This window comes from Anthonomus grandis, chromosome 2, assembly GCF_022605725.1.
Source record: "Anthonomus grandis grandis chromosome 2, icAntGran1.3, whole genome shotgun sequence".
In the NCBI taxonomy this organism is placed as follows: domain Eukaryota; kingdom Metazoa; phylum Arthropoda; class Insecta; order Coleoptera; family Curculionidae; genus Anthonomus; species Anthonomus grandis.
Genome location: NC_065547.1, coordinates 20171527 through 20187271, shown reverse-complemented (window position 1 = coordinate 20187271; position 15745 = coordinate 20171527). Strand labels below are relative to the sequence as shown.

At 32.5% G+C, this 15745-nt stretch overlaps 1 protein-coding gene across 1 annotated transcript; it reads right to left on the bottom strand.

Moving 5' to 3' along the window:
• Nucleotides 1–13598: 13598 nt before the first annotated feature.
• LOC126749093 (uncharacterized) lies at nucleotides 13599–15301 on the bottom strand. The gene is made up of 2 exons (XM_050458726.1): nucleotides 14515–15301; nucleotides 13599–14456 (listed from the first exon to the last, which is right to left on the bottom strand). Exons 1-2 carry the CDS (start codon nucleotides 14965–14967, stop codon nucleotides 13923–13925), a joined length of 987 nt encoding a protein of 328 aa, XP_050314683.1. The 5' UTR covers nucleotides 14968–15301; the 3' UTR covers nucleotides 13599–13922.
• Nucleotides 15302–15745: the final 444 nt, after the last annotated feature.

Here is a 15745-nt window from a genome sequence, read left to right as displayed (position 1 = left end):
GTTTTTTTTCTTTTTTGCTTTTCGTTAAGGTGGAGCCTTTTTTATTTTCCATTTATTTCATTCTACACTTATAGCACAGGGATTCATAAAAGAGGTAACATTTTTGCTCTGAGATTTTTGGATTTGGAGTGATTTTGGGGTTTACAAAAAAAAACCTTACCATGACTTCTTCAGCAAATGATAAGATTTTAAAATCAAAAGCCTTAAGGCAAAGTGCAATATCCCAACTCTTTTTAGTGAAAGAGGCTGCGGCATTACTTGTTGATTCATCGGAATTACTTTCTTTTAAAATATGTTATAGAAGCTTGGCAAAAATTAAGAAGGATTTCGAGAAACACCATAACTCCATACTCACTTTACTTGTGGTTTCTCCTGACGAGATTAAGGTTGAGGAAAAAATAGGTTTAGATTTTGTTAAACGTTGCCATGAAATTGATACAATTTTTTATCAACTTTTTGAATTGCCGCTAGAGGAAAATGGTATTCTGGATACTTCTATTCGTCCTGTTGGCCCTACTTCACAATACTCTCATGAGATTGATCATTTGCCTCGGCTCGATATACCTACTTTTAATGGAGAGATCACATTTCCCACATTTCATCAAAGCTTTGCTATTATGGTCCATTCCAAACGTAATTTAAGTAATATCGCGAAGTTTAATTTTTTATTAGGTGCTCTAAAGGGACAACCTCGTGATCTCATTGCTGATATTTTAATCACTACTGAAAATTATCCTATTGCATTCAACACCATAATAGAAAGATACAGGAATAGACGCCTTCAGGCCTTTACTTATTGGAAATTAATGAAGAATGCCCGCGCATGTCTTCGGATAGTGCCTTTTCTTTAAGAAATTTGTTAGATACTTTTAACAAAAATTTATGTGCTCTTCAAAATTTAAAATTTGAAATTGATCAATGGGATTTTGTTCTTGTTTATATGCTGCTTAATAGATTAGATCCTTTAACAAGAAAAGCCTTTGAACAGTCTCACGCGTCTAATGGCGTACCGAAATATGAGGCAGTCAAGCATTTTTTACAAAAGCAATGCATTGCACTTGAGTCAATATTCACAAAACTCCTTTAATGTAAGTAAACCAAAATACCGTTCTGCTTTCATAAATTCATGAACAGCCAGAAATCAATTTTAATTCTATATGTTTTCTTGTGTAAATTGTCTTGCAAATGCTCACACTGTAAGTGGGTGCACATCTGAAAAACGGTGTCGCAATTGCAATCAAGAGCATCATACCTTACTGTGTTTTAAATCAAACAATGAAAAGTTTAACGTTAATAAGAATTTAAATTCAAATTTGCCAGTCGAGGCAACTAGGAATCTTGAAAGTCCAATGCCATCTACTTCTAAAGCTTCTACTGTGGGCATGCTAATAAATGATCAGGAAGTTTTGCTTGCTACTGTGTTAGTAAAAATTAAAGATGCCTTTGATCAATGGCATACCTTTAGAGCCATTCTTGACGGTGGAGCTTAGTCCAGTTTTATTTCTAAAAATTGTGCTAATAAATTATATTTATCCAAATTTAATATATCTATGTCCCTGCATGGTCTTAATTCTATATATGCTACTGCCAAAACGGGCGTGCATTATATAATTTCATCAATTTACAATTCAAGTCATGCCCTTTAACTTGATGCCGTTATTTTGGATAAAATATGTCACGATTTACCTTCTGTGTTTCTTTTTAAAAGAAAACTTTACTTTTCCTTCGGATTTGCAATTGGCGGACCCTTACTTTAAAACTCTAAAACTTACTTTGGGTAGACTATAACTGGCAAAACTTCCTATGAAAAACCAAATAAAACTATAAATACGTTTTTTACCACATGTAGTATTAATATGTTAAATGAAACATTACAAAATTTTTGGCAAATTGAAGAAGTACCAGAGATTCATGCCCAATCTAAGGATGATGAATATTGTGAAAACCATTTTTTAAACACAACTTTCAGAACCGAATCGGTACGTTACGTAGTTTCTTTGCCTTTTAAAATAACAGCCCCTAAGTTTGGTGATACTTACAGTGTAGCTTTACGTAGATTTTTATCTCTTGAAAAACGGTTCTTACAAGACAAAGAGTTTCATGCATCTTACTCAGACGTAATTAAACATTATTTAGATAATAATCACTTACAAGAAGTTACTAAACCCTTTTGTTCCGAAATTTCTAATTATTTTTATATAAGTCACCATGCAGTTTTTAAAAAGGATTCGACAAGTACACCCCTGTGTACGTGTAGTTTTCGACGCTAGCAGTTGTGCCAGCAACGAATTATCTTTGAATAAAGCTTTGCATACGGGACCAAAATTGCAACAAGATTTACTTTGTCTTTTGCTTAATTTTAGATTGCATAAATATACCTTTACTTGTGATTTAAAACAAATGTTCAGAAACATTTTACTGAATCCGAAGGATCGTAATTACCAGAGAATTCTTTGACGTTTTTCTCCCAATCAGCCAATGTTACACTACCAATTGGATACTGTTACTTTTGGAGTAGTTTGCAGCCCATTTTTAGCCATACGCACCCTTCTTATGTTAGCAGATGATTATAAAGATCTTCCTTTAGCGCAGAGATTCTTAAGTCATCAAGTTACGTGGATGATTTAAACGGGGGTGGAAGTAGCCCTGAGGAATTAATTGCTATAAAAAATCAATTTGTTGAACTTTTGTCTAGGGGTGGGTTCGAGGCACGGAAATGGGCCAGTAACTGTCCTTTGCTACTTAAAACTTTACCTAAAACACATGTTGCCCAAGACATTTCGTTCGATCAGGAAGAAAATATAACTTTAAAAATGTTGGGCCTAAAATGGAATCCTATTCGAGATTCATTTTTCTATAAAGTCGTTATGGATGATACGGGATGTACAAAACGTACTCTACTCAGTCACTGTGCTAGGGTGTTTGACCTTTGTGGCTATATTACCCCTATTATAATTGCTATTAAATTACTAATAAAATCTCTTTAGATTGCTGGTATTGATTGGGACGAAAGACCACCCTCTGACATTATTACTAAATGGAATAAGTTTAAGACGGAATTAAATAATTTGCATTTGGTTGAAATTCCACGTCAAGTAGATGTTACTGAGTCTAAATCACACGAATTGTTCAGTTTTTGCGATGCGTCAGAACGTGCTTATTGTGCTGTCGTATATATTCGTGTATTTTTCTCCCGAGAATTTCTGTATAAAACCTACCTTGTCTGTGCCAAATCTAAAGTAAGCCCTCTAAAGGTAGTAACTTTAGCGCGACTTGAGTTACTTGGCGCTGTTTTGCTTAGCAAATTAATGCATTATGTTTTGAATATTTTCTCACATAAAATTAAATTTACCAACATATTTTCATTTACTCATAGTTCCGTTGCCTTAACATGGATTAAAAGTTCTCCTCACCATTGGCAAACGTTTGTAAGCAACCGCGTTTCTTATATTCAAGAAAAGTTGCCACCCGAATATTGGCACCATGTTCCCTCTGAACTGAATCCAGCCGACTGTGGAAGTAGAGGCCTATGTGTCTCTGAGCTCGCAGATTTTTCTCTTTGGTGGAACGGGCCCAGTGTTTTATTATAAAACGGAGAGGAATGGTCATTTACAAAATTTGAAGTTCCTAGTATCGATTCTTTTAATTTTAAGAAGAGAAAGACTGTTTTAAACACTTTGATAACACAGCAATCTCCTCATTTTATTGAATCTTTAATTGATAAATATAATTCCTTGCCAAAGATTAAAAGAATTGTAGCTTATGTTTTGCAAGCTTCTAAGAAGTTCGAGTCTTTTAAAATTAAAGCGACAGTTTTAAATACTTCTTATCTTACTTTATCTTACTTCTTATCTTACTTTATCAAAAATAATTAAAAAATAATGCACTTTACTTACTTATAAAATTCATCCAAAATCTCTATTTTGCTGAAGATATTACATTGCTTAGATATAATAAACGTATTTCGAAAAGTCTTCAGGAATTAAGACCTTTTTTAGATAAAGAGGGCTACTTGAGGTTTGGTAGTAGACTCCATAACTCCGATTTGTCCTATGATAAAAGATTTCCCTTGCTTTTACCAGGTAATTGTAAATTTACGTCCTTATAAATGAATTCCATCTTAATTACTTACATTGTAGTATACAAACCACATTCAATTTGCTATTTCAAAACTACTGGATAATCTCAGCAAAGAGAATAGTTCATAAAGTAATCCATAAATGTCATATTTGTTGGAAGGTTAACCCGAAACCATATCAACCTCCTATGGGTAATTTACCTAAGTTCAGGGTATCCGCAAATTCCAAAGCTTTTATTAACTGCGGCCTGGACATGTGTGGACCGTTTCCAGTTACTATTGGCCGATTAAGGGGTGCTAAAGTCCATAAAGCATACGTATGCTTATTTATTTGCACTAGTACAAAGCCTGTTCATTTGGAGTTGCTATCGGACCTTAGTGCAGAGGCTTTTTTGGCGGGCCTTCGCAGATTTGTTGCACGGCGCGGAAAAGTACTTAACTTATATTCAGATTGCGATACAAATTTTATTGCTAGTGAAAAATACTTACGTCAAATATTTTTAGAATCTGCCGAAGTTGAACCAATTACGTGGCATTTTAATCCCCCCTCGGCCCCCATATGGGTGGTATATGGGAAGCAAATATTAAGTCCATTAAAACTCACTTAGTACGGGTAGTAGGCACTCAGATATTCACATATAAAGAGTCTAATACCGTAATTATACAAATCGAAGCTGTACTTAATTCAAGACCACTTTCCGCTATAAGTTCAGACCCATCAGACTTATTGCCACTTACTCCTGGACATTTTTTGACCCTACAACCTTTAACTGTTCCTCCCGATCCGGACTTTACTAACACAAATGTTAATCGCCTTACGCGTTGGCAGCTTTTACTTAGACTGCATCGTGATTTTTGGAGGTGGTGGCATTGTGAATATCTACATACTTTGCAACAAAGAGCCAAATGGCATAATGCAATAGGTAGAGTGGAGCCGGGTACTATGGTAGCTATTAAAGATGATAATTCGGCGCCTTTACACTGGATTCTTGTTCGAATCGCGGAAGTTACTTTGGGCAAGGATGGGGTTCCTAGAGTGGCAACAATACGGACACAAAGGTATACTTAAAAGACTTTTGGTAAAATTATGTCCACTTCCAAACCAATAATTTATTTATTGTTTCATGAAAACCCCTTGGTTTTCATAGGCGCGGGAATGTTCTGTTCTTGTCGTCACCTCAATTTCACTTTATTGATTAGTTTAATACTTAGTTTGATTTAGTTTAGTTCTATAAGTCATATTCTTAAGTGGATTCAAAGTATCGCTTCTTGCTGTTAATATTTTTTTGTTTTACATAATGAATGTTGAGATTTGCCTTATTTCCTCGCCTCTCCCTATAATATTTCCTTACTTGCTATTCTTTACTTTTACTACAAACCTGGTACATACCCAAATAATACGTCACACGCAAGTACCGAAAAGACTGACGCGGGGAATCGAGGTGAAAAATACTCGGTACTAGATCGTCTTACTGTTAATAACCATTTTTACGACCAGTGTTCGCGCGGCCTTCCGCAAAAACCTCCTGTGTTATCCTGATCCTGACTGACCCCTAGGTAAGTCTTTTTACTTTTAATTTAATTCAATCACTTTTATATTTTTCGTGCTAAGTCAGCAGGCTGTGGTGTAAAACCGTCCAAAGGTACATGAACCATCGCAACCTATAAATTTTACAGTCTATAGGGCCTCAATTGATTAGAACCCTTTTCTAATCAATGGCACCCTATTAAACACAAGGGTTTGATGATGTTAGATCTATCATACTATGTAATGGGTATAATAGATATTTCTATGGGAAATGCTAGAACATTGATATGCGTAGATTTCATATGAGGAAATTAACATGGAAATGAGAAATGTGTGAGCCTTTAGTAAGTGTATCGGAGGCTGCTAAACAAGAACGTACAAGGAAAAAGGGTCGTGTGGAAGGAGTCGTGTGGAATATTCTTTCCCTGTTTAGTCTGATTTTGCAAATGAGGTCAGTGCTACGTTGAGATGTTTAGTTGAAAAAACTAAAGAGCTGAACCAAAAAGTGGATCTTCGTAAAATCATGAACGCAGTGAAGTCGTCCTATGCTGCAGCTGTTGCTAATAATAGTAACAAAGTTTTGGTGGTAAAACAAAAATGCCCTGAAAAAGATGTGCAACAGTTAAAGCAAGATTTAGGGAAAAACGTCAATCAAACTGATATAGAGGCTGGTTTATCGTTAGGTAAACCAACTAAAAATGGAGGTGTAATAATCAGATGTGAAAATGAGAAGGCAATTACTACTATTCCATCGCAGATCCAAAGGAAAATGGGTGATAATTACAGTGTGGAAATAACAAAGATCTTAGAACGTAAACTAAAAGTAATTGGCATTAATGAATCGGAGTATCACCTCAAAGACAATGAGATTACGTCCAAAATTGAAAATTAGAACGAAAAAAACTGAGAACAAAACATTTTTAATGGTGCAATTGATGATAGCACTTACAACGTTTTCATGGAAAAAGAGAGAATGAATATCGGATGGAATCGGTTTCCTGTGTTCAATGAGTATGGAATTTAAAGATGTTTTAAGTGTTATCAGTATGGTCACCGGTTAAACGAATGTAAAGGAAACAAGGTGTGTGCTAAGTGTAGTGGACCACATGATGTAAAAGATTGTAATGTTATCAGTGTTAAGTGTATAAATTATGTTACATCTAATGAAAAATTCGGCCTTAGTCTTAATGTGAATCATGTTTCTTGAGACGTCAATAAGTGTGACTCTTATAAGAGAATTACAGAATTTAAAAAAAAATAAGTACATTAAATAGCAACTAGACTTAGATATTGTACTCAATACTAGTAAAGTTTACTTTAATTGCCAGAGTTATCTAAACAACAAACATAACATTGTCTTATTGGTAAATAATTGAAAGCTCAAGATCTTACTATTAAGTGAGACTCACGTAACGCGTGAAATTGAACCATGCGAGTTGATCATTGATGGCTACAGGTTGAACCAACGTACGAGTAATAATAGTAGAACAGGAGGGGTCATGGCTCTAATCAGAGATGATATTAAATATAAGGTTAAGTCTGTAGTGTATGATGGAGGTTATGTTTGGTGTTATCTGTCGAGCTGTCTCTGAGTGGCATTAACTATTTGTGTTCAGTTTTATACCATTCGCGAAGATTACTTAGAACAAGTTAATAAATTTAATGGTACTAACATTATTGCTGAAGATTTAAATTTTGACTTATTTCAAAACTCTTTTTATGATAACAAAATTCTAAATAGCATTTATTTTAATGGATTTAACCAAATAATAAAGACACCAACTAGAATAATTTCAAGAAGTCCGTAATAAAAATAAACATCTTCCGCATAAAGTCCATCTATTTATCCATTTTATCCATCACTATTGGTAATAAACAAAAAGAACAGCCCATAGACATCATAAAATATCAAAGGTCTCTTAATAATTGCAATAAACTTCAAGAGGAAATGCTTACAATGAATTGGAATAAAAATTGTACAGACGTCAACCTAGTAGCTGATAGCTTTGTTGGGGATATTCGAAACATTTTTGGCAGTACGTGTCCAAGAGTTAAAATTGTTCAAAAACAAAAATACATTGATAAGAAATGGCTAATACCTGATATAAGAGCACAAATTAATGCAGGAAAAGAATCGACTTTGCAAAAAAGCTCCCATAGAAAATAGTGAAATCATATAAAATGAATATAAAAATCTAAGAAATAGTATGGTAGATACTAATTATAATGTAATACTGTAGATACTAATAAAAATAATCCAAAAGAACTCTGGAGAAATTTGAAGACTCTTTTGCTCAGAAAGAAAACCAAAATCTACCGAATGAAATACTTTGTGATAATATCACATGCACACATGAGGTTTAAATTGCATAGAGATTTAATAATTATTTTTATCTCAAGCGGCAAATGGACTAACGGATTTTACAAGAACCCTGGTACCAAATAATATGACAAAATTTAATAAGATTTCCATGTCAAGAATAAAGGAAATACTCAAAGATCTAAAAAATGTTGGAGTTTTACCCCGAAACTGGTATTTCAGAGCAGGTTCTGTGTGATGTGACTTATGCTGTTGATGATCGTTTTTTGGATATTGTTAATACCTCATTGAGTACTGGCATCTCTCCAGAATCCTGGAAGCTGTCTACTGTTGTTCCTGTTCCCAAAGTACAAAACACAAAACGTGAAAATGAATTTCGACCTATTAATACTGTACCAGTCTATGAGAAGCTTTTAGAAGTTTGTGTCACAGAACAACTTCTTGGCCACTGTAAGAATAATAAATTGATTGTCCCGGTTCAGCGAGGCTTTCGTGAGAATCACTCATGCGAGTATAAGTATAGTTAGTAATTTTCTTAAAGCCCGAGACTCTGATAGCCTCGTTTTAGCTGTATTTTTAGATTTTAAAAGAGCATTTGAAACAGTCAGTAGGGAAATTTTAATTAAAAAATTAGAGCATTTGGCAATAGGAAATAATGTGTTGAGGCGGTTTCAGTCATACTTGTCCAATAGGACTCAAGGTATAAAAATAGTGTGTCTAAAAGTCTTAATGTCAAATATGGTGTGCCGCAAGGAACAGTTTTAGGAAGATGTAACTCAAAAGTGTAATAGAACATAAACATTGAACAGAACATTGAAAGTAACATAAACATTGAACTAAATAATTTATTTAACTGGTTCTGCAATAATAAATTGAGTTTAAATGAAAATAAATCGAAATTTTGTATTCTTGGTAAAAAGTCGATTTGTTTTGTATTCAGTTTCATTGAGGTGCGGTTGTTGTTATATTCGTGTCAAACCTCTTCACAGTTCACCTTAAAGGAGTTGATATCAACGTTTCGGTTCAAAAGTCAGAAACAAATCATTAAAGATACATAAAAAATTACTTTTTTCTATTTTCTCTGTTATTAATACCAGCAAATTTGGCAAGTGAAAAAAACTCCAACATGCGTTAATAGTTACACTTCTTATGTAGGTGATTCATGAGGAAATGTCCTATTTCAAGACCTTCCAATTACTGTTAATAGAGGTATTACTATTAATGGGGAGAACATTTCCTATGAAAGAGAAATTAAATACTTGGGCACAATTCTTGACGCCAACTTTAACTTTCATGCACATGCAGATCATGTAACAAAAAATTTTCAAAAAAGTGGGTTTTTTGACAAGAATTGGTAAAAATTTATCGCTACAGAATTCATCCTGGTCAACAGATGTAATATAGTACAAATGCTCAACTCAATTCTTAACAGAGGCTTGATTGAATATAATAATTTGCCTACAAACTTAGAATATTGAAAGACTATAATTAGTAAACCTATAATTAGTATCAACTTTGTTTGAGTCCAACATGTGCACAGGGGTAAGAGGGGTGTTTTGTTTACATACATCTCTGCCGATTCTCTGTTATCAAGTCTACACAAATTTCCAACTGAGGAAATTTTTAGCTATATATTAACAACCATTATAACGTTAATTTAACTTATTTCTGTTGTATTTTACAGGAAAGTTTAAAATAAAAAGTATAAATAGAATTAACCTATTTTAAGAACAAATATAATATCCTTAAGCAAAAAAAAAACAAAATTAATAACATACTCATTCCTAAAACTGCTTCTAAAAAATTTGAAGCGACAATACCGGAAGCTTAAGTGCCCGAGCGATACGCGTAGTGTGATCTGTCAAATGGCTCTTTGTTTATATTCAGGATTTGTGTATTTTCTTTCATTTTTGGTTTAAAAAGGAAAAAGATCATATTTTAGTGTTTTTGTAAATTGCTAGGGTGGCAAAAACTTGTGTCGTTTGTGCCGCATCGTGGAAAAAAGGCGATTCAAGCCGATCTTTTCACAAGTGACAAGTACTGATACTTTCATAACATCACATCATGGGGCTCCCATCATCATAAGCGTAGCATAGAAGGATCTTATAGAAATAAACCTAATAAAAACTTGAATGTGAAAGTGTGCGTGAAATACAAAAATCTTTATATTTTTAAATCCAAATATTTTTTTGGCAGAAAAAAGGCATAATACCTATGTAGTTATGTTTTTTTAATATAGACATTAGTTAGATGAAATTACTAATTTTTTATTGCTTTTAAAGTATTTTAAAAATTATTTAGATACTGATATCCATGTATAAAGTTAATTTTGCCTTTCCCTAAAATTTTCATTTCGGGAGTACTTTGAATCAATTTTTAATTTGTCTTAGTTTTTTTAATGTATTTTGAAAGTGTATTTTAATTGATTTTTACCTCTAATGATAGCCAATTTAAATTTTAAACTTTTGATATTTCTATTTCATATTTTTTTATATGTATATGTAGGTACAAACTATGTTGCAACTTTTTTTTTTAATATTTCATCCCTAATTTATACGTTTCATTATAGTCCTTTTATTCTCACTTCAATGCCGATAAAAATGATGAAAGCGTGCCGACGAAAGACCGATAGACCGGGACCAGTTTTAAACCAACTTTTTCTCCCAGAATTATCTTGAGATCGCGGTACACCGGCAGCATATAATATTATACCCTGCATATTATACCCTGTCGCGGCGGATTTGCAAAGAGAGACCGCCCGATGCAGGTGTGCGTCTGAATCGGTCCTCAATAGCAGATCAATGCCCATGCCGCCGTAAAAAAATTGCCTCTAATATTTTAATATTTAGATTATTTTAAAACAGTGGCGTAGGATTAAGTTATATCGTGAATTAAATAGACTTAATAATATATTTAGATGAAACGTGGTTTTACGCATGACGTAATCAAATACCATTGGCTTGGGTTGGATTATTATGATGATTAGGTATTATGAATTATATATTGGGACGTATTCACAAAACCACTTATATCTAGAGGCTGACCCACTATTCGGAGCGGTGTACTGTGGGTTGCCTATAAAACATAATAGAATGACAGCTTTCATAGTGTATTGTGGGTTGCTTCTCTTATTTTCTGCTGTACATAACCTCAGATAATCTGAATTATTTTTCCGAACACCAAAAATAATAATATTATAAGTATAAAAAATGTTTAGGTTCAATTCGAATTATTAAAACAGTTGATTGAAAATAAAAAATCTCATCGTGGAATAATAATTATTCAGTGCTCTTTGTGTAAATTTAAATAAGGATTTTGAGGTAAGTTTTTGATATTATTTTATAAGTTAGCTTATATTTATTTTAATTGCAGCAGTGGAAGACAAATAAATACGGAAAAAGAGACAGTTTCCTTATTTCGATAGTTACAGATTTGAAAGCTGCAATATTTAAGTTTTGATAGTATAGGGGAGATTATTAGTATTTATTATATTATTACTATATTATATATAGTATTTATTAATGTAATATAAATAAACAAATTATATTAAATAGTGTTTTTTTATTAAAATATAAATTAATTATTTGGCTGTTTGATATTATGCCAATTTGATTAAAAAACGAAATAAAATAGTGGATATTTTAAAGAATCAATCGAAAATAGTTTTTAATTTTTGAGATCTTACGCCTAAGCCAAACTCTTTTAATCGCTAATTTTTCCAAGCGTAGAGAATAGTAAATTACATTAATTTTAATTTCCTTTAAACGGCAATTTAAATCATTTTAATATGGAAAAAATAAAATCGCGTATTTTTAGCGACCAAAAAAAAAACTAATTCGAAACATATCCTAAATCATATTTAGCCCTGTAGTAAAATTTTAACTTTCCATTCATTTATCCTTTAATATTTCAGAGCAAGCGTAAAAAGTGTTATTACCAATTTGACCCCAAAATGAGCAAAAAAAAAAACTGATCATTTTATAACTTTAGGACAAATTTCAAGCCCCAAACAAATATATTTTTAAAATATAAATAAACGGGCAGAATAGCCAAAATTAAAAATGTATTTTTTATGCTTTTAAGACTATTTGAAAACTATGTAGGTGGGCCCAAATATTAATTCTTACCTCAAAAAGCCATATGTATCGGGATAAGCCAAACGGGTTTTCACGTATAGATTCCGACATGTTAGTTAAAGTGTAGGAAAACAAAAGAAAACTTTTTTTTTCACAGTATTTTAAAATGGGAGTCGGAATAAAGACTTTTTAATCAGATATAAATAGTAGTAACTAAATATTTTAAATAGTTTTAAGTGATTGTGTTTAGTAGTAAATGTGTAAATAAATCAATTGATTATTTTAACGAACGATAAAAACGATACATATGCTTTCCTAGATCCTTTAAAAGTTGTATTACTAATTTGACTGAAATAAATCGAAAACGTATATCTTGGCCTTGTTTGATTTTAGAACAAAATCCTATCCCAAAATAAATCCCATTGAATATCCTGAAATTTCTTTTCGAAGAAACGAAGACACTTTTAGGTAAAAAATTTTGCAGATGGCTATTTAACAATTTAAAAATAACTAACTTGTTATTTTTAAATTGTTAGTTTCGTAGAAGACCGCCATTGGGATAGGGTACTATACAATTTTCAGCAACTTATAGTTCCTTGAGATAAAAATTTTTATTTCGCAAATAAATATTTTTGTCGAAGTAAAATAGCTAATGAATAGAAAATCAGTTTTTTAACCTAGTGTAAGAAACAATTAAACTTTAATTGTTTTTTTTTCTTTTAGAAGAAGTAGTTTTCGAGAAAGCAAATGATTTAAAAAATGTTTTTCAGGATGATCAATAGCTTTATACGAAAATTAACCGTCTAAATAATAATAATTATTAACAATAACCGTAACCGATAAGAATAATCAATAATTATACTAAATGGCTAATTATTAATTAAATATCTTTTGGAAACGCTCGAAATGGTACCATTCCAAAGGTCACGAAGCGACTGGTGATGCGATCATGATCCGTCCCGCTGGATCCATTCCTAGTTGTTGTAAAATCCCTTGCGATGACTTTTTGGATGGCTTTTTTCAGTGCCGCCGTTCTAGTTTCTTTCCAAATATAAGATTAGGCTTTTTTCAAATTATTCAAAAGATTTTAATGGTGTACTCTACTTTTCTAATCATTTGCACTACAAGGAGATTGAATGCAATAGTTTCTGTGTAAACACATCCCTCTTCCCTCATTTATTTTCCCTCTCAGGAGGTTGAAACAAGAAGGCTAAGGATATTCACCTTAAGTGTTCCCCTCCCTTACAACTAGATTGACGTGTCTTCCCGATTTCTCATTTTTTACCTGCAAGAAAGGTATTAAGGGTGGAGAGTTTTTAAATTGATACTCTATAAATATATGTGGAATAATATTAAATAATTAATATTTCTTATTATTATATAAAATATATTTACTTCAAATCAGAGGATCGTTTTAAATTTTTATTCTTTAATCTCCGATTATATCGCCCTGTAATAATTTATATATATTTTTTTAATGATAGAAACTGTTATTCGGTTATATCTTATTTCTTCATAATTAGAAGACAGGGTTTGGCTGTTTTCTAATTGAAGACTCTGATGCAAAAAGGGGATAAGTAACATTTATTAGTTTTTATTTTGAGCGCAACAGTTATCACTAAATAAGTACAGAATTTTTACGTTTGCGCTGAGTATGTTCTCAATATAATATTATAAAAAGCTTAAAACATCGTTGGCTCCTTTTTTACAAATAGTTTCATCATACCTAAAAAAATGTCCCGATTTTTTTTCGCCGAATGCACACAAAAATTTTGAACCCATAGCTGACGCAAATAAAAAGTATCTCCAGATGGTACCTTGGGAAGTGGCATATTTTGCTGAAAGTCAAAAGACAGAAGTTCAACATGATCATTTTCTTCTGCCTCTTTTGATTTTTCTTTCAGTTCCTTGTAGAACCACTCAGACCCTAGAACATGTAGTTTTTTTTGGGTTTCGAAACTTCTCTTCTTCTGATTCAGCTCCCTGAATCTTGTTTTCGAACATATCACATTTTTTGCACGTATCTTTCCTTGGACGGCCAAAACTGATATTAAAATTTTCCCGAAAATAACGACCATAAAAATCATAACATATTTTAGGTTTAAACGGTAGTTCGTCTTGTTTTAGTTTGTAATTTTCTGGCTCAAATTTTTTTAGGTATAGATCGTACATGATTGTAAGATTTAAATCAGGAGACAAATACTGCTTGCTGCTTCTTGCTCGAAAATAATGCGATATTTTATTAGGAAAGCTCTCAATATGCTCACGAACTTGCTTTCTTAAAAATTTCGGAATCATATTTGGTCTATCACCGTGCTTACCTCTTTTATCTTGAACAGGAGTTACGTTGGCTGTTAAATGACTTGCTATGCGTTCCAAGCGCTTTTTGCCGATTCCGTGGATCAAACATAAAGCTTGCTTACAGACTGGTAACTCGAATGCTCCCTTTCTAAGCTAAAATAAAAATAAAATATGAATAATAAAACAAGATGCAAAACCCTCAGTGGCTTACCTTATACTTGTAGGTATAATTTCTTTGTGGATTAATGTTTAAATTATTTTTACGACGTCTTTTAATCTGGCTAACCGTTATTAAGCTAGATAGATATGAATCCTGTTTTTCTTGATCATTAAATGATGAAAATAGTTCATTTTTCTCATCAGGAGAAAGCCTTTTTATACACTCCTTTTCACATTTGCAGTCACTGCCTTGTGTTCTTGATGGTACTATTTTTCCCGACGTTATGGACTTATAGGTTTCTCCTTTAGCTCTTTTTACCTTTTGCATATTCCTTTTCCAACTTTTCACATCACGCTTTTTTTTCTTTATAGTTCCGTTGGCTTCTGGTACTTCTACTGGTTCGACAGTTTCACATTCAGAAGATGAACTTTGTGAGGATGGTTGATATTCGCTCTCCGAACTGTGAAAAGGATCACTATCTTCTTTTTCACTTTCAGTACTCATAATAATTTATTCTTTATTTTTAAAACAACAATGTAACAAAAACTGCAACAAAAACCAACCTGAATTACAACGCGCGAAGCTTTCTTGTCTACGAAAACAAAATACTAACTACTTATCCAACAGCGTTCCCGCGCACTCCGTCGCTTGTGAACAAATATGACCGTTTTACTGCTGCAGGGAACGGATGTGGTATTTATATCATAAAATGAAAAGTATTTGTGGTGCAAGAACGGGATCAGTTACACTACACATATACCCTTAATGCACCAGTACATCATAGGGGATATGTGTTTTCCTTTAATAACTTCTAGGTATTCATCGGACATGTACCATATTTGCACCACAATGAAAGAACATATTTTCTAAACTACACCTAAAATAACCTCAATTTTCCAAATTTTGCACATATCCCCTTCTTGCATCATAGTCTTCAATTATGAATGAGGCAGGTTTTTAAAACCGTTTTAAAAAAATGTAAAAAATACATTAACCAAAATGACCGTTATAATTAATCTTAATAGTAGTATAGTTGTTAAGTAGTTTGTTGTGTTATTCAGAAATTACCAATATAGATGTAAAGAAAGGTTATTAAATATGTAAGCATGATTAGAAAAATAGTTAGATAATGGTAATTAACCAAACAGCAAAAGGCCTTCGTAGTCATAGCTGACTCTGCAAGAAAGATGTGGGAAGCTATATCTGTCCATCGGAAGTTTTCTCACTAGTTTTTCTTTAAAGTGATTTAACATTGTTTATATTATACGAAAAATGTACCTCA